This window comes from Natator depressus, chromosome 2, assembly GCF_965152275.1.
Source record: "Natator depressus isolate rNatDep1 chromosome 2, rNatDep2.hap1, whole genome shotgun sequence".
NCBI classification, from domain to species: domain Eukaryota; kingdom Metazoa; phylum Chordata; order Testudines; family Cheloniidae; genus Natator; species Natator depressus.
In genome coordinates, this window is record NC_134235.1 from 212,749,921 (window position 1) to 212,773,685 (window position 23,765).

At 38.4% G+C, this 23,765-nt stretch overlaps 1 protein-coding gene across 3 annotated transcripts in view; it reads right to left on the reverse strand.

Annotated features, from left to right (window-relative positions):
• The window catches only part of PHF14 (PHD finger protein 14), a 296,760-nt gene that overhangs the window by 223,588 nt on the left and 49,407 nt on the right, over positions 1-23,765 (reverse strand). For all 3 annotated transcript variants that reach the window (XM_074945849.1, XM_074945850.1, XM_074945851.1), the window contains exon 5: positions 12,925-13,084. In XM_074945849.1, the coding sequence (XP_074801950.1) occupies positions 12,925-13,084 (160 nt within the window). The remainder of the gene's footprint in view (positions 1-12,924; positions 13,085-23,765) is intronic.

A 23,765-nucleotide genomic window follows, 5' to 3' on the forward strand; every position in this document is an offset into this window, starting at 1 on the left:
AAGCATTACCTCTCTCTACCCCTAATATGGTTTGGCTCAAACATTGCATAATTTGTATGCTGACTCTCTTGTGGGGAATGAAGGGAAGCTGCTCCCAAAAACAGACAGAGACAAAAAGTCACTTTGCCAACCACTTTGTCAGAGGCGGTTTCTCTTCTTTTTCTGGATTTGCTTACATACTCTGAATGATCTGCCATATGATAATGCAAACGGACAAAGAAGAGAACTCACTAGACCTCCTAATTCCTGCAAGGGAGTTAAAAAGGCAGTAGCAGTACTAAGCCTAAAATTATTTGAATGTTAAGAAAGAACCACCACTTCATCAATGAGATTTTTTTTTAAAAGCCAGGGTTTGTTTTTTTTTTAATGAAACATCAAATCACAGAGTGTGTTACTTTTCAAGAGCCAGCTACTATCATAGCTGATATATTCCATTTTGCAGTATCAAATATTAAAGTATAACACTGGTCTTATAAACAGCTCAAATGGGAATTAATACAGGGAAGTCTAATGGTCTGCATTGCACAGGTCAGACTAGATGATCACAAGAGTCCTTTCTGGCTTTATAATCAATGAAAGACTAGATGATAAAATGGGAAAATCATGATTCTGAGAACATTAGATCAATAATATGTGAACATGGCAGATCATCCTGAGTTTACTTGGTGCGTCAGACTCTTTCCCAACAATGTACACAGATGGCATGATGATTTCTCCCAATTTGAGACCACCTGATAATCTATTGGATTTAATTAAGAATGAAATAAATGTATTTGTTGACAAAGACTAGGAATGTTAATATACCTTCCCTTCGAATATCCCTCCGTACACAGTTTTGGAATTTGGACCTTTACAAAGGGAACAACCAATGTTCCTGGCAATATGTACAGTGCTCTAGTAATTCTAAAAAAAAATCTCCTGTATGATAAACTTTTAAGCATCACTAAAAAAAAAGTATTGGTGTCTCTTGTCAAAAAGCTCTGTGGATAGTTATGCAAAACTAGGAGTCGTCAAGATGCAAGACTTCACAATAAATTACAACATACTTGACAGGTAAGCTTGAAAACAAAATAGAGAGAAAAAAAGAAATTTGGATATATATTTAAAGAAATAATCTGATCACATTGTGCCAATGACTACCTTTGAAATATTTAAATAATGCAGTTAAAACTTTAGTTATGTGAATGATAGTAATTCTTGCAGCAATTGCTAGAATTAAGTCTGTACGTGCATTTCCATCTAAACTCATGTTTTAATCCACTTAAAGCTTTCTGAAATCTTCACCATTTGAGTTGAAATTATGTAGGTTTGGTCTATGTTGAAAGGAGAATTTCTTCATAACTGTGGCCAAAAAAAAGCTCAGTGACTTTGAAGCACAAAGACAGTGGAGAGGAAACAATTCCCTTTCCAAAAATCCTTGTAACCTTTATCTGAACAGCTCTAGAATTGAAACAGCTGGTTGTAATAAGCTGAAATATCACATGGAAGCAGTCACAATGGACCATCAGTACTTTTAAGCATTCAGCGAATGCTGGTTTTTTTATTTGACCAGTCAAGGTGCCTTCAGGTCCTTGATTCCTGTGGCAGTAGGTACAGAGAGCCAATGTATGAGATGTCTCAAGAAGAAAGCATGGAGTCTTGGTGCCATTGAGTTCACATATTATCTCTTGGATGAGAGGGTATGGACAGAGATATAGGTTCATGCTATCTATGTTAGATCCCCAATCACTGAGGCATCTGAGAGCCCCAAAAATTATAACTTAACAACGAGGAATCCAGTGGCACCTTAAAGATTAAAAGACTTATTTGGGCAAAAGCTTTTCTAACAAAACCCTTGTGACATAGGGATGTACTACTATCTCCACTGTACAGATGGGGAACTCCTCCTCTCATATGTATACATCAGAGTTCAATGTCCAGGTTCCGTAACCAGAAAATAGTCTCTGTATCAAGGGAGGCAAGACATTGTAAACCCCCCTCCAGATGTTGAGAAGTGAACTTCACCACCACGTGAGTTATTGTCTGTAATGCTGCCCCATGGTCACTGTAAGGAGAAGAAATCAGGCCAAGCTAACATATAGTTGCAGCAACTCTGGACAAGCCAGAGAATAGTCTGTTGAACCAGGTCCAGGATCTACAATCAAGTGAAGAAGGAGGTAGGCAGAGGCAGAGAAGGTCTCCTGAGTTTACTTAGTGTGTCAGATTCTCTTTCCCACCAACGCTTCCACTCTATAAGAACATAGTTTTCAGCTCCCTAGCAGTGCTGATCATCCGTACATGGTAAAGGGCAAGCAAGTGCTCTCATCCAGGAGTGTGTGAGCTACCGTAGAAAAAGGGTGATGAAAGATCAGCCACAATGTTACACTCCAGTGCCCAGGAGAGGGATTTCTCCCCTGAATACAAGTGACCTTGGTACGGCATGGTGTTTCTCGTTTGAAAATGGAGCATCAGTTAACCGGAAATGTAATAAGTCAGTTTTATCTGTCACAGCTCTCCAGGCAGAGCTAACAGTAATAGTATCTAATCAAAAGTCTGGCAGAACGATGTGTGCTACCACATGCAAAGTAAAGGTTAATTCATAATTCAAGCAGCCACTAATAGTATGAGTGGCCACTTGCATTTAGATGGGGAACTGAAACATGAAGAGACTGTGTTATCAAAGGAAGTTTGTGGTACAGGAAGGACTTGAACATAGGTTTCCCAAGTCCCATAGGCCAGTGTCCTCATCACTGGACCATCCTTCCTTGTCACATTAATAAGTGTTGATTAGTGCAAGGTTACTTAATAAAAGTTAACAAACATCCATGGATGAGGTTTGCAGCATTCCATGCATCACTGAAGGCTCACTGGATGATAATGTTTCTGGTGCAGTTGATTCCTAGTAGTCAGTGCATCCTTCCATGCAGAAGGACTGGATAGATTGATGAGGAGGTGATATGGCAGTGTTGCTTACAACTAAAGTGTGTGGGGAGAGAGGGTCTCTCCTTCCAAAACTAGATCTGGAATTGTTCATTTGATTTAAGAATGCCCAAACTCATGTTCCTTCTGTCTGATTAAGGGTAATACAGGAAGTACTCAGACCTTTGCTTGTGGAGACAGTCAAAAACTCCTTTAACGAGAGCAGAATTTAAAAAAAAAAAAAAAAAAAAAAAAGGAAATATTTGTGTTGCCTTTGCCTAAAACAATTAGCACTTGATGCCAGCAAACTGGCCAAATATAGAGAAGTGGGTAATCTTCCATTTTTGGTTAAGATAATAGAGAAAGTGGAAGTTAAACAACTTTCCCAGAGCCTAAATGGCTGAGAATTCCTTGAGATATATCAGTCAGGCTTCAGACCTGGCTGTAACATGATATAGATCTTCTGACAATGGACAAATACCAGGTTCCATACTGATGCTGTGCTAGATACCACTAACCACAAGATTCTTCAATTCTCTTCAGTAAAAGGGAGTTGCCTTACTGTGGCCTCATTCTTTTCTCTCAGAAATTCCAAAGGGTAGTTTGGGGGGTATCAATTTTCTGTCCTGAAGGCTCTCTTACACAGGGTTCCCTATTATCACTCTTCCTATTTCATGTGCATGTGATGCCACTGCCCCAGACATGCAGGAAGAAAGACAAGATGCAGTGATGTGGTTTAATTAAGCTGCAACTTAATTAATTTATCTCAGTGATTCTCAACCTTTCCAGACTATTGTACCCCTTTCAGGAGTCAGATTTGTCTTGCGTACCTCCAAATTTCACCTCTCTTAAAAACTACTTGCTTACAAAATCAGACATAAAAATACAAAAGTGTCACAGCACTACTGAAAAATTGCTTACTTTCTCATTTTGTCTGTATGAAATTTTAGTTTGTACTGACTTCGCTACTGTTTTTATGTAGCCTGTTGTAAAACTAGGTAAATACCCTGATTTATTTCATTCTGGGAATTATTTGGCAATAACTAATACAGCTCATTTCAGCATTCCATCTTAACTCATTTCCACCTGTTTGGTCAAGGCTCGCATAAGCCCCTCACTACCCCCTAACATGGTTACAGCCCACTGCTGGGGCCCCTCCATCCTTGCTTTTTATGAGGGTTAAGAGGGAAAAGGGGGTTGTTTCCTAGCTATATCAGACATTAGGAGCCCCACTTCCATTCTCCAGCTTCTTTAGGAAACATCTTCCTCTAAGTCCACATCCAACTCCAATTTATTACTGAATACCTGCCACCAGGTGTACCTGCTGATCCAGGCATACGAGGGCTCTTTCCTACAGGACAAGCATATTCTCTCTCTCCCTTGTGTTCAGGGAGCGAATGGTTTACCTGACCCCACTGGGCAGCTGTCAGCTCAGGTGATGCCTACCCCATTCTCTTCCCAAAAGAGACAGGAACCCTTAATGGACCTATGACCACTTTCCTTCTGGTTGACCAGACAAAAACCTCCTTCGAGGTTGTGGGGATTACATTTCAAATGTTACTGAAGAAACTTGGAATGAAGTGTTTTCAATATGCTTATGACACAGATCTCTCTCTCCATTATGTCTGACACCTAGGGTATGGTTGAGTGTCTCTCTGTGTCTGGTAACGACTCAGGCCTGGATGAAGCAACCAGATGATATGGTCTGATATGGTCTACTAAAGACAGATAAATTCACAATTTGGGGATCGTTTTGCAACTCCCAGCTATTGTTAGTCAATTACAGAGCTGAGAGGGACAGGACAGTTTTTTGCCCCATCTGCATCACTGTCAACTTCCAGACTTCAGAGTAGCAGCCGTGTTAGTCTGTATTCGCAAAAAGAAAAGGAGTACTAAATTTGTTAGTCTCTAAGGTGCCACAAGTACTCCTTTTCAACTTCCAGACTGTTCTCTAAGATGTAAACCCTCACTACCATCATTCATGCCTTTGGCATTTCAAGATGAGACTACTACAATGTGCTCTACATGAGGTACTCCTTAAGTCTCCACAGAAACTGAGGCTGGTACAGAAGACAACAGTCCACCTTTTAAGCCAAGTATCCTAACACAAGCACACCACCAGATACCCAAAATCTGGACTGGCTACTTTTTGGTTTCTTGCTGTTTCAGGTATTGGTTCTGAAGTCCTAAATGAAATGGGATACAGACATCGTTGAAAAGTGGACATTCTTGAGGTATAGCTGTCTATTGCATTTTGACCCTTAATACTATTAGACCATCACAGTGACTTCTGCCCAGCAGTTAACATTACACACTACAAAGCATGTCAGTCGGTCGCACACTTCTTTGCTTCTGTAGGTCAAGCTGTTTGCACACACCAGGGGCTCCCTGAATCCCTCCATTTCCACCACCCCAACAAATTCCTTATGTGCCATGCTCCTATCACCATCAATTTCAATTTCTCTGCAACACTTCCTCCATCTCTTATGCCAGGGGCTGTGTATGTTCCCTATTCCCCCACTGTCAGAATATTTGTGCTCGTCCATTCCCTCCTCTTCCACAACACCTGTAGCTCTGTGTGCTCCCTTATTTGTTCCTTCCCTCTATACCCCACCATGTCAAGGACTCTGTGCTTCCCCCATTTCTTGTGCCACATGACAAGATCCCCTACATTCTTTCCCCTGCCATGCACCCGCACATAACAGTCTCCCATTCTCTCCCATGCAAGGGCTGTGACCTCCATTTCACCTTCCCACTTCCCAGATATCAGGGCCTGTGTGTGCCCCCTCTTCCTATATAATTTTTTTTTCCCCCTTTCATTCAGGCTGTCAACATTTTTTACTCAACTGAGACATAGATGAAGTTGAGATGGGGGTTATTATTATGAAGAAAGATGTTAAAGATGTTAAACTGCCATCAACTGTTTTTTTTTTATCTATAGATAAGTTAGATCGGATTGAAACCAATGGGTCTGCTAACCAGATGTCAGGGACTCTGTGTACCCCTCATTTCCTCCTTTCCAGTTTTCTTACTTTCACCAAAATCAATAGGATTCTGTCCATTGAGACTGAGAACATTCCATGACATTTTGGAATTGATCAGATGTGGCATTCAAACGTTACCACATTACATCCAAATAAAGAAATGCCATCAATTTGAGCATATGGCCTCGCAAACTCAGCCAAAATATAAATAAGTTTCTTTATTATAATTCAAGCTCAATGAAAATGTCAACATGAAGTGTAAGAAGTAACAAACAGTATGTTCATCATTCTCCATTGCTCATCATTCTATGGTTACATTGATATCAAAGAGAAAAGTCACTAAAAGGTACAACAACGGAAAACAATGCCTACAAGTCACTATATTTGGTTAAACCCATAAGGATTTACCAAGCAGAGATAATAGAAACTACAACTGTAATCAAATAGAAATGTTTTACTGGACAGTAGCTCAGTCACTGAAGTATTTACATATTTGTATAAAATGGAGTTCCTGTTCAAAGTACAGTAATGCATCACCATTGTTAATATCCAAAAACGAGTAATTCACTCTCCTTAATTTTAACTGAGAAATTCACTTTAAAAGATAAGGATTTTGTCATAAATTGTAAAGATGATTCATCCAATTACCTGCACAGAAATGTGTTTTCTGGGGCTACAAATGTGGTTTTTCCAATGTTTATTAGGATTCTGTGCCTGTACATGAAGGAGTTAGTGAATATGATTTGTTCATATAAACTACAATTATGGTCCAATGCAAATGAAAACTTGTCCAAGATAAACTTTAATTTAGTCTTTTTTTGTTATTTTAGAAAGAAAGAGAGCTAAACCGTCAGTTTGTAATCTATTCCATAGCAAGAGACAAGCATGTTGTCAGGCTGTTTCTGTAGCAGCTAGGATTGGAGTTGTGACTCAGGGCCTCAAAAACTTCCTCCCCGTCCCAGTCTTTCCCACTGTTCCAGAGAGGCAGTAAGCTATTACACATATGTACATATCACAATGTATGCACCAAGACACTGGAAGTCAGGGGGTATGTGGAATCAAAATTTTGCCCACTCGGAGCAGGATCTGTGAACCTGACTCTCCATTGCAAAGGAAGTAGCAGCAGGGTGCACTCATTTAGCGGGCAGCTGATCCCCTCTCTATTCTCTTTCACCAGTACACAGGGCCAGCCATGATCAGGCACAAAGTGTTCTCATTTCTATACAGTGTACTTTTCTTAAAGAAATTATATTATTTAATCTATGTACGTCAAACAATTCAAAATGTTTGCATTAATGGGTGTCAAAAATCTTTTTGTATATGTCAAGTGTCAGAGCCACGTAACACCTTTTTTCAATAGAATGCCATCTGATGACATATGCAGAAGAAGTCTCATAACCTTGAGATTACGTTATAAGAAGGTCTGTTTTATTGTTACTAAAAGCATTCTGAATTCTATAGGTTTTCCTTTTTTGCACCATACCACTGGTTTAAGATGCGTTAGACTGAGAACATTTTTATAGGGGGAAGTGGAGAAATAGTTACACATCTTCAAAATTATCTACTATTTTTTAAAAAGCCAACGTTTTAGTTTAAGATTTTTGATAGTAAGTTTTAATACAACTTCCAAATGCACCCTGCAGAGTTCAATATAAAGATACACATCTTCAACAAGCAGCTGCTTCTCAATTTAATTTGCAGTTTTTTCATGCTCCACTGGTGTATTAAATGCTGCTGCACTCTGTAGGAGTTTATCTATGATAAACTCAACAGCTGGCTGCTTGCTTCATACTGACCTTCTCAAAATGTTTTAGCACATGTCACGCAAGTATTACAGTATTACAGATTTAAACTGCCATTTCAGTGTGATTGGCACACAAGTATCTCATTTCCACAACCACCTATATGCGAACTCCAACCTGAATCTTTATTAAAAAACATACAGAAGTCAGTCAAGTTCACAGCTGAGGCAGTTTCAGCTGCATTTAATACCAGTTCTAAATATTTTCCTGTTCATTTGTTTAGCTGCACATGTTTTAGAACCTTGTAATTAAGACAAATTGGGTAATCAAAGAAGAATAATCTTCCTTGTTACTTTACCATCCATTTTGCTTGGAGCAATGATGACAGATGTTGATTAGGGAAGAAGAAGAAAAAATCAACCCAAAACAAGGACAGGACAAATATCCTATTCTAGGATAATACTTTTTGGAGAAAAAAAGATTTTAAAAATCCATCTTCCATGTTCATGAAACTGGGAAGCTAAGGCAAAAAAAAAGATTCTTTAGAGAAAGTAGGCATTTCATTAAAGTAACTATTCACCTTTCACTTAGCAGAAAGAGAGAAATTATTCTGACCTGATTTGAAGAGAAATTGAACAGGTTTGGTTTTACCTATCCGTAATTTCACATCACAGCACTGATGCATGTCTAACATAGCTGGACATCCTCTAAAATGGTGGAAGTTGGTGGAAGAAGGAGGATTTTGTTATTTAATATTTATACTACGGTAGTGCCTAAAGCACTAGGTTGGGTTCCATTGTCCTAGACACTATAGAAACATAACAGTGGACAGTCCTTGCCCAAAAGAGCTTACAATCTAGAAAATTAAGATCGAGTCATGATACCATTCTTACTGAAGACTGAAACTTTCAGACAAAGATCTAGAGTAAGGGGATGAGGGACTTTTCGCACTGAATCTAATGGTTCTCTTGCACATCATCTGTGTTCTTCAGGAAGGAAAAAAAATTGACCAGCCTACAGGTTGAGAATCAATTTTTTAAACTCCATATACGTCACAATATCTCCATGTCCCTTCAGGCTTTTCCCCCATTTGTTACTTGAACTAGGAATGCTACAGAGGTTACTATGCTTGCTTACTTTCATGCTCTGGACCTATGCTCCATGGGTCCAAGATTGCCATAGCAGACATTTTCTGAAATCAAACAAAAGAAGTGAGCTGGGAGGGTCCCTTAAGTCAGCAGTCACTAATGGAGAAAAGAATCTTATCCAATTACGTTGCCACGCTGTGCAGAGAACCAGTAAAATGAAGAAAAGTTCCCACATTAATCAAGTCCACTCTAGTATACAAAGTATTTAAGCACTGTTTGTGATTCAATGTTTTTATAAAGTATGTGAACATGTAATTAAAAACTGTCTATGCACATGTACAAGGGGGATGAATTAAGGTTGCACACACAACTTTAATGCTGGCATTACCTCGTTTTTGAGAGCTTATCTTTGCAACCTGAATGTTCTTTTCAGCATAGGTTATACGTGCGCAATTTATTCTACTAATACCTACTACTACTTTTTAAAATTCTATAACTGCTAATTGTGAGGAACTGAATTAGTCCAAATTGTGCAATGGTTTTAAAATGTGTTTGTTATCAAGACACACTTCGACTAAGGTCTCTGGAGGTGTTTGAGGCCCCAGTCTTCCTAACAACTTAAGCATGTGCCCTAACTTTATGCATGTGAGTAAACTCATTGACGACAAGGCCTAAATCATTGGTCTATTTTTAAAAATGCCATGGTGGGCAACATTAAAGACTATGATTTCCAGTATCAAGCTGCTTCTCTTTGTAGGTAACATTCTTCCTTCCTCCCCAAGACTAAACTCATATTGTGCAGAATCCTCCATGATATCAAAAGTAAAGGGGAGATATGACCCTAAGAATGCTAAAACACTAGCACAATTTTACCTGCAAGAATTAAACCCATTAATGTTATTCTCAATAACAGTACATTTACAGGAGGTGGAAAACTCTTTTTGTTACATACTGCTGTTTCTAAGGGCCTCATCCTGAACGTGTTCACCTCCCAATGACTGCAGGGTCAGAGATCACTACTGTAGTAGCATAAGTAGAAAACTGAGAAACAAGTTGGGCAGGAAAGCTAAAAGTAAGACGAAACAAAGCCCCTGGCTGGGAGAGAGAGTAGAACATTAAGCAGACGGCAGGGAGAAAACATAGCTATGTTCTTCGAACACATTACATACAAAACATGTATACAATGTTTTATAGCACTTGAACTGGAGAATGAGAGCATACCTGTGACAGATAGGGAGAGTACCGAACTGTGTAATTAAAGCTTTTTTCAGATGAAGGGTCTTCCTTTGAGTCATAACACATAAGCAAATGATTATCAACAAAGGTAAAATGAAAACTTATTGTATTTAACTTTGCAGTTTTTACTACTTCCTTATATTTTGTGCAAATATAACTGGATCACTTTTGCAATACCAAAATGTTTGGCTCTCAAAGGAATTGATGGAGAAAGTTATTAAAACCAGCCTGAACTTAAGCAGATACCTGAAAGTGGAGAAACCAGGCACTTTGATATACTTTGCCCATGCCATTACTTACTAATAAAGACCCTATTTTGTTGTACAATACCTAATTGATTATACTAGCTTTAAAATACACAAAATGAACATTCTCTTTGTGAATACACACTGAAATTGTGAAAGATTTCACAGCCATATATGCTGCAAGAATTTGAAGGTTAGTGTGCTTATAGTACTTGAAATAGTAATACATATGTGACATTGTACCCCATAATGCTTTATGGGAATATGACATAACTGAAATATGTTTTATGCGACATGTGCCATGTAACATATCTCTGTAAAGATTATAGTCTACTGAGTTCCTTACCAGCCAAGCCACATTCCTGGGAAAGCTCAGATGTGGATTGGCATCTCCAAGTTCATTGTTGGCTTAAGGGCTTCTTGGCTGGGCACTTACTGAGAATAGTCTTTTCGCAGGAAGCTGACCAACTGCTTCACTAAAACCTACTTAGAATCAGACAAGTATACCACCAATATTCGTAACTTCAAATACAAAAATGATATATGTATACAAATAGGAAGAATAGATTCAGTAGACCATAACCTTTACAGAGATATGTTACATGGCACATGTAGCATAAAACATATTCCAGTTATGTCATATTCCCATAAAGCATTATGGGGTACAACGTCACAAGATATTTACCTGGTTCTTTGACTCATTCATCATAATCACTAACAAGGTTCCTCAGGACTGTTACACCTATGCAAGTCCAAAAGACACAGTGGCTCAGCCTGAGTTAAAACACTATCTTTTGACATTAATGTCCTTGCCAACTATTTCTACTGTCTTCGTCTGCTAAGATTAATCACTGAAGTATTGATAGCAGGCCCATCATCTGAAAACCCTCCAATTCTTTGAATATCAGACAAGTTTCAGATCTGTGGAAGCATATGCGCATATGGTGTGGCAACAGCAGTGACCTTGGTCAAAGATATCCTGCTAGTCAGAGGTCAGGCAACACTGCTAATTCTGCCAGGATTTTTTAAAGGATGTATTACCATCAACATCCAGGGTTCTTGACTTATTTTTTGGATCTGGTAGGGAAAGAAGAAATCACATTAGAGTGGTTCTGTTCTTTCTTGTCATCGATCCCAGAGAGTACTGATGAAAGAGTGCTATGCCTGTCTGAGTGCTCTCAGCTGGACGACCCCACATGAGCTTAATATTGTTACCCCACTTGATCAACATGGAAAGCTATTAGGGGAAACGGAGAGGTAATAAGAGGTACAGAGACCTTGACTGAGACATTTACTTGCTATCCCATTATCTGGCAGAGATCATCACCAGCATGAAAGCTAACAGGCTTAAGCAGAGTCTAGACAATACTGAGATAATGCTCACTGACAGGAAGCAGCACACAGAGGAAAATGATGAAGTCTATGAGCAATCCCATAAATTACTGCATTTGCTTGCCATTTGTCAAAGTGGTCTGCAATCTCATATCTCAGTGGTCAGAAATGTCTTTTTCCATCTTGGGGTAGCCAAAAGTCTGTTTTTTTTATTGCTGGTGCAGACTTCACTATGTTCCTACATGCCTTTGATACTCTAGAATAGTGCTTCAATGCACCCTATCCATGCCCAACCACAGGTGGAATACAAACTCCAGCAAGTGAAGAATGGAGCTTTCTGCCATCTGATAAAGGCGACCAGCAGGGGCACATATATTATAAGGGTGCTCCACACTACACAATGGCTATTAGAAAATTTCTGGGTAAAATGCAAGGTGTTGGTTAACATCTACAAAACCCTAACTGGCCAAGGCCTAACTACGTCAAGACCTCTCTAAGTAATCACACAAGCTGTGTTTGCCCAAAACACTTCAGATAAATTATGACGGGGGTGAGGTTTGAAGAAGCCAGCTTGTTGGCAGCATAGGCCCACACCTTCAGAATTCATTGCCGCCAGAAGTTAGACTAAACCCAAGCCTGACTATATTCATGAAACTATGTTATACATGCCTTTGTTTAAGGGTTTTCCATAATTGCTGGTTCTCTTCTCTTGTCATTTAATCTACTGATGAGATCTTACTCACATCTCTTTTAAGTCCTGAAGTGGGGTGGGGGTGGTTCCACTCGGTATTTAGCTTCCTACACATGGGTAATGTTTTTGCCTTAATCTAAGCTCTGTTTCAGATATTTTGGTGGTGAATGCAGTATAAATGCTTGAAATACATAAAATAAGTAAATAACTTTCTACACCTCTCATTTCCTTGACCCTTTAAAATATTTTTTTCCTAAACTGAGCAAGCACATTCATGGCCATGAAGGGAAGATTTCTCAATATTGATTAATGTATGTAACAATGTATGCTGACTGCATATATCAGTGAACATCAAGATTCATTGCCTCCTGAACTATATATTGACCTCTGCTTCACCTCAGTCTACTTTTAGTTTATAGGGCAATAAATTTTGATGTTCAAATCAACTAGTCAATATCTGTTTCCTATTACATAGGGCATAAAGGATATTAATAGTCTACAGAAATTAAATGCTGGACTAGAAAATACAAGCATTTTTCTAAATCAAAATGGGAAAAAAAGATCAGCTCCAATGCAATTTTGTTTATGCTATTGTCCCCTAACGAAACTCACAGGAATAGGTCCAGGATCATGTAATAACATATTTAACTTTTACTTTTAAGACTATGTGGTAATATCAAGTTTGAATAATCGCTGCTGCAACCTGACCTGCCAGCATCTGTCTCTTTGAAGATTCCATCTTGATTGGGACATAGTTCACAGCTAGGAGATACCCCACATTTGCATGCATCACAAAACCAAGGTTCAGTGGAGTTTTCTGAAGCTGAGCTCATAATAGAATCACTCTCTCCGTCAACACCATAGCAACCTACAGACAGAGAAAATAAAGAGCAATTGAATACAAAAGGAGGTACGATTATTTCAAAACAGACTTCAACGGACAGATTTTCAACTCAGTCCTAAACAGGGTTTATGCAGGCACAAATAACTGCAGGCACAACTTTGCACCCACACGAAAGCGAGTATCTGAAAAATCTAGTCCTTGAAGGTGACCTGCAAAGGATATTTTTTAAACTGGGCTTTTGATTTTTACTTCTCCAATATATAAAGAAGACCTGAAAAGTGTTTGTTTATATGTAAAAACATATTTTATCTGTATGATTTGTATGGTTTTTACCACAAAAATACCAAGACTGTCCAGTCTGGTCTGCCCTAATTTGGTAAGAAGATTTTAAGGGTAAACTTTAACATCATAACTGCAGGGATAGGAGTGTTGAATCTTTAATAAAGGCTTCCATTATTCAAAATGCTAGTCAGTAAAAATTAAATTGGCATGAGAAGGGATTTCAAACAGCAATTAAAAATCCTCTCACTTTTTTAACTCATTATGTCATGATTACATTAGTTCTCCAGTCAGTTTACAGTCTCCCTGACAGGAACTGACCTATTAATGTAAAAATAAAACAATTAAAAACTTTTCAGACCTTCTTTTTTGTACACCATAAATAAAAAAGAGCACAAGCTTATTTTTTCCCCTTTCCAGGTCACCTTTAAAATGAAAATGTAGAACATGAATAAATGCATCAAAGCAAAAACAAAATTCTAAATAAGTAAATGTAAGTTTATAAAGATGTCAAAATATTTACAAACAGTACTTATACAGACATTTCAAATTGGAGTTCAAGAGTATTTTTACTAGCATTATTGGGAGTTCCCCCTCCCATTAGCATCCAGGATACAAAACAAGGCATGTTCTGTTGTCCAAAGAACATTCCAAAGGCCGGGGGCGAGGGGAAGAGATTGGAACAAACAAGTAAGATGGCCAAGTGGTGACTGCCCACACCTTAAAACAAGTTTTTTTTTTAATTTGAAGTATTCTACACACAAGCACCCCACACCACTGCAAAATAGTCAGCTGTCAGTTGTAATGGGAGAGGTGGGAGACTTGAAAATGAAAGGAAAATAGCCTTATGAACCAACTCAGGAAAAGTGTTCAAGTATAGAGAGCAGTATGGAAGGAGTAGCGGACAAATGACATGTCAAGGTTGGCATAAGTGGCAGAGGAAGGAGAGAAAGAGTGGGGGAGAAGGTGGGGTAACATGAAAAGAAATATAAATGGATAAGTTATGAGAGCCAGTGGTATTCTCGGACTTTTCGAATAGAATTTCCCACGAGACACCACAAAACTGAAAATTGGATGCAGAATTTGTTACTGCACACTAAAAATAGTAAACATCCTATTTGATAAATACACTGAGATCAGATACACAGAACACTGGCTTTTAATTTACCGCTCCAATTTAAAATTTTAAAATAGATTATGCTCTTTATTAACACTTTATCAAAAATAGCCAGTAAAATTTGAGAGCTGCAAAATAGTATATTTTATCCATCAAACAGAAGTTTAAACAACACTGCAGCCATATAAATGGTCACCGATAACAGCAATCTGCTGTATAAATAAATCAAGGTTTTAAAAACAAACCTACAGTGCAACGGATCTGGCAATTTTCTGCAATATATTTGAAAAATCTTATTGTATTAAGTTTATGTATCACTGTGGGCCAGTGATTATATGTAACTCCCTGGGGGAGAGTGAATACTGCCCTCCAGGAATTAAGAACAGTGGGGGATTATTAGGCAAATTCACTCAGGATGCAAACACCACCAGTGAAGTACCAGTACTTGGAGAGGTTTGCACATACTGGTGGCAAACTGGATTCACCAGAGACCAACATACAAAAAAAGGACCAATGGATAAATAGCCTGAATTTAAATTGACTCAGGGCCTTCTTTCCAATCCAGCAAACTGACAAAATCTTCTGTCCAAGGGGGAGTCCCAATCCTTACGAAAGGGTCTGAAGGACTGACTCCTGCCAAAGCTCCTTCTAGAGTCGGGGGGAGGGGAGTGACTTCTGTTAAGTTTTTTTTTAAGCATATGTGTAGGTTTATTGTTTATATGTTTTCTCTATAATTGCTTTTACCTTAAGAATAAATGTGCTTGCTTAGAAAGACCTGTGTCGTAATTTATAGTGATGGTCAATTATGCAGTTTACAGAATCTGAAGAGAAAGCAAACCACAGGTCCTGGCCATTTAGGCTATCTGGCTTGCTGAGAACAACAGTGTAGGCAAGGAACTTTGTAGCCTGCAAAAAACCCTAGTCAGTAGGGAAAGAAATATAGGTCTCCGCCCAAGAAAGATGACAGCAAGGGAGCTGGAGGCCTGAAAGTATGAGCCCTTGCTGCACTATGTGGGGAATACAGAGCTGAACTTTGACATGTAATATATATCATAATAGCACAAAATATTTAAAAGTTGTCTACATGTACTTCAAACAAATCTAATTTGCCTACAGTTACTTTTTGGGATGTTTTTGGAATGCTACATAATATTCTTTGCCCCCAAAATCTCATATATGTCATGTGAAGTTAGGCTCACAGATAGGATTTGCAGGGCTCAGGAAATGTAACAGAAGCACCCCCACAGCCACATGAGACCTATAAGGGCTACAAGATAGATTTTTCAGTGTAGGCTTCCTTGTCTATGCCCATTTCTCTATTCTTGCCTAAAACAGAAGGGTTAAGGGACCATCTCCTTCCATTCTGCCATCCCCAAAACAGCACAAATTAAAAAGCTACAGATCAACAGTGGGAAAAATCAAAGCATAAAACATACAAATATATTCAAATCCACCCTCTTCATACAGTTTTAAACTCCTCATAGCTCCTGATTCCCCTTCTACTCCCATCACTAATAAATCACTCAGAATGATCTACTTAACCTCTTCCAACCCATCTCTTCTCTTTCATAAATAAAGCTTTCTCCATCTTCTACTGACCAGATCACATAACCATGTCTACCATTCTCCCTAATCATTATGTGAGCCCATGTTGCCCTTTCCTTCTCCTGAACCACACTTCCCTCTCCCTCATCAAGACAATAAGTCAACTGTACAGAAGAAATCTGCTCAAGTATTTTACACCATTCGGAATCAAAATTTTAAAAAAGATAGGGAGGGGTCACCTCTCACCTAGTTTTTAATGAAAAAATAAGTAAAATGCTTATGACAATTATACCAAAGTTCTCCTTAAAATATATATATATTTTAAATCCAGTTTAACAAAAGCTAGTCATAGCTGGATTTTAGTTGGTCTCAAAACATATCACAGTATTCTCATATTTGTGAGTGTCTCATGCCAGAACAATTAAAGCCTCAGTTACAAAGCTGCTCTAACCATCACGATGCGTTCTATGGCCAAAAATTAAAGATAATTTCCACAAACTTTTCTTCGTTAGCCTGAGGGCACTCCCTTAAGTGCTGTTGATTCAGTTTCATTACAGAAACTGGGGAATTTGATTAGCTCTTCTGACATTTTAGGTTAAAAGAGAATGTTAGAACTGCATTAGTAGTGAGTCACTATTTCCTTTCTGAACACTATTTTTCTCAATTATGAAGCTGCTTAAGATACTCCGACTTTTAAGCAGTGGGATTCTGAGGACCTTCTGTCTTTACTGGAATCTGTCAAGTTAGAGAACATTAACTTGCATTTAATTTTTGCTTTTAAATTTGACTTGTATTTATCTACGTTCTCAAGCATAAATCATGGTTCATATTAACAAGTGTACTTTATACAATCAAATTAGAAACATGCCCAACAAACTGATGTAGTGTTTACATTAGTATAGTTTTACTATGTTATATTACATCTCACCTTACATATAGTAGTTCTTAGAACTGTATTAAAGCAAACTAATGTTCAGAGATAAGCGAGTTAAAGTTTTAGTTAAAACAGATGTTTCATTAACAGTGCAGAGGTCGATGTGGTGTGACATAGCTCAGATACTGTACAGATGGACACACTAGGAATACCTAGATAAACAAAACACAGCTGAACAGATCTGTTAGTCTTCTCTGCATCAATCTTTACTTGTCCTCAAACATCCCTCATCATTCACTCCCCAAAGGCACCTAACTTGGAGTCCTTTTGCTTGTATTACTGAAAATTACTTACATCAGAAATTAAAGAATCATGAAATAGGTTTCAAGATTTAGTTACATTAAAGAACTAACTACCCTTGTTTTAAATTTTCCTGCATAAATTATTTTTGTCTCCTTTATTTTCAGTTTTTGTCACACATTAGGGCCTGGGCAGGTTGAGATGGTATGCTTGTTATTAAACTGACCTATAACTTGGTAGAAAATTTCAGTGAAGTAGAAATTTAGGTACAAGCAACTTCCACCAAGCACTTAGGAACATTTGTTTGCAATAAGAGGCCTTGTTTGAAACTGTTAACAGCTGCATTTCCATATCTTCCTGAACTTTTTCAACCGGATCAAGGAGATTTTCTTATATTTCTTTCTCATGAAACTTGTTTAATTTATTTCTAGGCAAAACATAACTGAGAATGTTTTCCAGAGATTACTGTCTTTTCTTATACAACCTAGCCATTTATGTAGGGCTGAGAGCAATGGAACAGCTTATGAGAGTGCCTGAATTGGTTGCAAGAATAAACTCTTATCTACAAAAACATATGAAATCCCAGAATATTTGAAGACAATTTGGTCGGGGGAAAAGGGGAAGAGGAGGGAGTTTACAGCTGTAAAACAAAGAAAGGTACCACGAATCCTGCCAATGACTTTACATCAACATAACAAACAAAATCATATCTACAGAAACAGAAAACTAAAATACACATTTCCATTCTCCTTTCTGGTTTTACCAATAAAAAAGTAAACATTTTCCTTGTTAATCTAGCTAACATTTCAGAAAAAGCTATGTTTTTACACTGATATATTCAGCACAAAATTTACATTTTAAAAAGGGACACCATCAACTTAAAAATTATCTATTAGTGTTATAGGATTTCAGCTGAAGGTTAGTGGAAAAAATATTGTTTTCATTTTGTTTATTTTGTTAATCTGACATCAGTTGGTGTTTCCCATGCACTGTCAGTACTTAGAAACAAAAGCATTTAACAAAAAAATAGAAAAATGTGATTGTAAAACCACAAAAATTGATAGGGAGAGTCAGAAGGCAATGTAGTACCCAAAACTATTTTTAAGCTTTGTTTATAAAAAAGATCAAATTTCGAGTTGCGGATAACAACCAAGTATCAGTACTGTAAATTGAAGATTTGAATGGCACATATCACATGTTCCCTAACTTGTGAGCCAAGCTACTAAACACAAGAAAAAGGGGGAGTATTTCTATCATGGATCCTTTTTTCCCTGAATCAATTCTGCTGGCAGACTAAGAATGTCAGAGGTACCTTTGAAATTAGGCAAGTGGACATAACAAGTGACAAGTCCACAAATGCAAATGAGTATAATTTATTCCACGGTTGCAGAAATAAAAGGTGGTCATAATAAAATTATACAAAAAATATTTTGGAAAGAACTATGGGATCCCTCTAGGATGAATGGTGACATTTACTGCTTATAGAACATAATCTCATTCACTTAAATTCGTTTTATTACATATCTACAAGTTTAATATAATTTTAACTAATATTCTAATCTAATAATCTAACTCTAATAAAAGACTTATAATAAGTATAACTGAAACATAAGTCATATTTTGATTAATAAATTTGATTTCTAGTAAAGTAAACATATAAACTTCACTTTTTTTCACATCATCATAAAAACATGAATTTGTGTTTTACCACATCAGGGTCCAGTTTCCTAATTCTGATTCTTCAGACGAAGATGAAAAATCCCATTAACTTTACTGGCCAATTATGAAATTCTATACACAGACACAAAAATCATCTTTCATTTCTGAACTAGCCAGCAAATGCCCCAAAGCATGGTATTTATCCTCTCAAAGACTATACATTAGAAATAGTATTGGTCATAAAAATTATCTAACCAATAAGACCAGCTATAATATAATAAATAAGATAAAAATGATATTCATATGTGAAATCTATGGACTAAACACCAAGCAAAAACATTTAACAAATCAAAATATGTTACTATGGTAACTTCAAGTAACAAAAATCTTGTACAAACTGGTAAAATCAGATCCTCCAAAAATAGGAATTAATGCAGTTCATCTGTATAGCAGGTTGTCTGGAGACCACTGTGCTAATTTTGAGTAAAAGACATGAATTACCCTAAGTCTTTACCAATGTTACAGTTAATTAATGGGTTCAAATACAAATTGCACCCTTCCTTTTGCAGCCTATATTTATTAATAAAAATATCCCTAAAACACTCACTAATGCAAAGTTATAATATTATTCTATCAATCACAGCTTATGGTCTTGAAGACACCAATTATTTAGCAACTTAGATTATGTATTTGCTTCTTGCAGTGAATTTTGGCCCAAATTCTATGTTCTGTTTTTAGATGAAAAAGTAAAGTAATAGGCCCAAAAGTGGTCTTGAGCACCCACAATTCTTGTATAGGTCAATGGGAGTTGTTGACATGATAAGCACCTCTCAAATTAAGTCCTATGGCCCCAAACCTACAAACACTTAAATATGTAAGTAACTTTAATTACGTGAATAGCCCCATTCAATTCAACAGAAATATACAGAAGAGGAAAAGTTACTCATATGCTTGTTTGTCAGCTTGGGGACTGGACTAAACAGGCTAGTGTAGTTCTACCACGGGATGTCCCAAATGAAGCTACTGCAGGCCTGAACAGTAAATCATGACATACCTATCTCTTGCTTTAAAAGAGCAGGGTGGTAGCAAAGTTGATTAAGATTTTTTTTTTTTAAATGTTGAACTCAAACAAACAATTTCAGTTTATACAGCAAAGAAAAAGTGCAACCAATAATGGATGTATTCATATACTTCCAATCTAAAAATTATGCAGGTCTGTATGTAAACTCGATCAGTGTTGCAAGGTTTGTTAACTTCAGCTCTAAAAGTCAAAAGTTTATTTAGCTCTACTTTAAAAAAATATATTTTAAATTAGCAAAAAGCAGTTCAGGAAATTGCTACTTAATTTTTGTGCAAGAACAAAAGTGTTATTGCCATTAGCAATTAAATTTTGTCCCGGCAAGAAATATTCAAGGCAATACGGTATTTCTATATGATGTCTCAATTTCTGAAAATTCACCTATTGCTCAGCAGGAAACTATATTTTGCATTACAATAATGCAATAAACAGCAGAGGACTTATTAAAAATTAAATTCAGCTACTTTTCAAGATGGATCAGTTAATATTTTTGTTTGCAGAGCAGTTAAGCTATTGAATTCTGCAATTATATGGCAATGTTGGTTTGGTTATGCTTTGTTGGTTTGGTTCATTATCCATTGACTATCATAAAATAGTAACAATGCTCAAACTCCTCTAGTGACAGAATTAGAATTTTCCATAGTAAACTAAAACTAACTTCAGGAAATTACGCAACAACATCATAGACATTTTAAAAAATATTAGTCTTCCATTCCCATGCAACACTCATCAGTAAGATTAAAATATATAAGAAATCTCTGTAAGTGAACTAAACTGTAAAACAAAAGGACAAGTATACTAGGAGGTGTGTTAATGTATCAGCTATGACACCTAAAAACCATTTATTACAGATACTGTACATCAAATTCTACTACAATTTTCTTTATAGTGTGATACCAGCTTTAAATAAAAATTAGGAAAAAATCAACAAATAAAACGCTTTAAAAAAAAAAAGAAGTTCTAATATATTAATCCAGTAAATGGCATTGGAGGTTACGTATGGGCAATAATTTTAATATACAGAATGAGCAGACTGTGATTTCCTTAAATTTTATTACTCAAAATTACTCAACAGTATTCAGGGGTGGCATATTTTATTTTACCATATGGATGGATGACAATCAGTTTCTTTCAAGCATTTAATGCTTTTTCAGCAATGCCATCTAGTTATCAGATTTGCTTTACTAACAAATTTGCCTATCATATCTGCTAATAAATCAACATTTTAACCTCCTCAATATCATCTTGTTTTGATTGAGAGATGTTGCCTAATTAAATCTGTTAATGAAGTCATGTGCCTGGGGTACTTATGCTAACTCTTTCTAGAATTACAAATGCATTTCTAATAATTATTTTCTTCACTGTGTGCTGGCCAAACTTCATTTATGTATCAATGCAAATTTAACTCCTTCTGCCAAGTAATTAGATCACACATTGGTTAATGTTTCCTTAGCCAGACATATTTTCTTAACATAAGCTGAACTCCGTGACAGCCTTAGTAATTTTAAAATATATATATTAGCCACAAGGAGGCGCTCAACCTTTTTGTTAACTACAGCTTGCAAAAGCTCTGCAGCATATTGATATAATCGGTAAGAGGGCAGCTGTTACTGGGAGAGAATGCATTAATCACTGCTGCTAAATACACTGAAAGACTCTTGTCCACAACAGAGGAAAATGAAGGGAAGTCAACCCACAAAAATGCAATTCAGCCAGAGACTTGCTGTGTAACTTTATTTGCCTAAGTGTACACACAAGGATGGAACTATACCAGTGGTTCTCAACCTGGGGTGCATGCACCTCCTGGGGGTGCGAGATGCCCTTTCTGGGGGTGCGAGACATGTCAGATTTTTTTAGAAGGTAAATAATCAAAAACACAAATTAAGCACAGGCACGTAATTACAACTACTTTGTTTCATCAAACCTATGTATTTATTAACAGTATACATTTTTCAACGATTTCTGTAATATACAAACAAAAAATATATCTAGGTTTAAAGAACTGACCTACTTCAATGATTTTTGATAAGGGGTGCGATAACAGATTTTGACTTTTGATAAGGGGTGCGATAACATATTTTGAGAACGAAAGGGGTGCAGGCTGCAGTAAAGGTTAATAACCACTGAACTATACTATACAGAATATCTGTTCTGCAGATATTATTATGACTCTATATCTAGGACACAGTTTACTATGAAGACACAGAAATGCCATCCATCCGCATCAATGGGTGGGGGATCTTGACGGAACCAGTGCTGAAAGGGGGCCAGTCCCAGTAACAAGGGAGGGAGACGCTCACCAAGGGACAATAGGTAGCACCTCCCTCAGGAGTCTCTTGCACCCATTGTCCAGCTATAGGGTTGCCAAGTCTCCAGGAATTAAAGATTAATATGATGAAATGTCCAAGAATACATCCAACCAAAATTGGCAGCCCATTGTGCAAAGGGGTGCTGACTGACCAGCATTCCGAGCTCCCAGGATTTAGCCCAGTTCAAGGGCCATGGGGACCATCTTTCAGATCTCTTCCAGCAGAGAAAGGGTTAACTCACTAGGTTCCACCAGCAACAGCAGTCCTCAAGATTCCTTACCAGCCTTCCTCTGATTCTGGGGTCCCTTTCCCCATGAGCAGTGGGTCTGCCCCAATGGGAGGGAGTCAGTCCTGTGTCCCACTGCAGGCAGTTATGCCTCTGCCCTGACCCCAGCATGAGGGCTCTGCCTGTTATCAGGGCAGAAGCCTCTTTAGGGAGGAAATCCATGCTCCCCGTCTCCTCCCTGCTCTAAGGGTGTTGGCTGAGAGTCACATGGGGAAGCTGGGATCTGAAGCGGTGTAGCCCTGCTCAGGCCTGCAACTGGGGCCTCTCCCCCACTCCACCACCCACTTGTGCGGGGGAGGAGTCCAATGGCCACATGGCGCTGCTACAGTGGTTGGGAGTAACCCTCTTGGAGCCATGTTTGTTGCCACATCTCTCCATCCTGCTCCAAGGGGAGAGGGGGCACGGGATGACGTGGTACTTCTTTGGTGGCTGGGAATGGCCCTTGTTCTGTGTTCCTGGGCTGCCCAGCTCTAGGGAAACCATTCTTCCTGCTCTACCTGCAGGGGCAGGGGAGATTGGCTGAGGGTCACATGGCACCTCTATAGTAGCTGGGAAGGGCCTGGTGGCCCTGCCAGGGCAAGGTCTTTTGGATCAGCCATACCCCTCCCACTAATCTCCAAGGAGAGGGAAGGGGATCACATGGTGCCATTACAGCAGCTGGGGGGAGGGCGGGCAAGCATCCCCAAGCAGCCCTGTCAGAGCTGGGTCTGTTGCCTTTCCCCCAGCTCTACACTCCCCCATGAGGAGAGGCCACTGGAGTACTGTGGCTGCTGTGGGAGCACACTGCTCCTTCTCTCTGGCTGTATCCCCTCCCACCCCATTTCCAGCTCTGATGGGGGGAAGAGGAGGGCTCACGGGATCTTGGCCACAGGTAGGACCAGCAGGCGCCTGCTCCAGGAGCCGCCCTGAGGGAGCCAGGCCAAGCACCCAGTCCCTTCTGCCCCATTCCTTCCCAGCAAGAGTCAGGGCATAGGCAGAAACAGTGCCCTCCTTCAGGTAAGGACCCAGCCCCGCCCTAACAGAGGCTCTGAGAGTTGTGGCTTCAGAACAGGGTAAGTGTTATTTGAGCAGCTTTGCTGGGGAATAGCTGGCTTGGAAGCAGTCTCCAGAGGGAGAATGTGCTCAGTCTTCACAGGAAAGAAGCTCAAGTGAGGATCAATACCCTGCAAGAACTGCAGAAAGAAAGTCACAAGAGGAGAGCAGCTGAGCAAGAGCCGGGACCTCAGCAGGGACGGTTCACTGTGTGGATGGTGCTGAG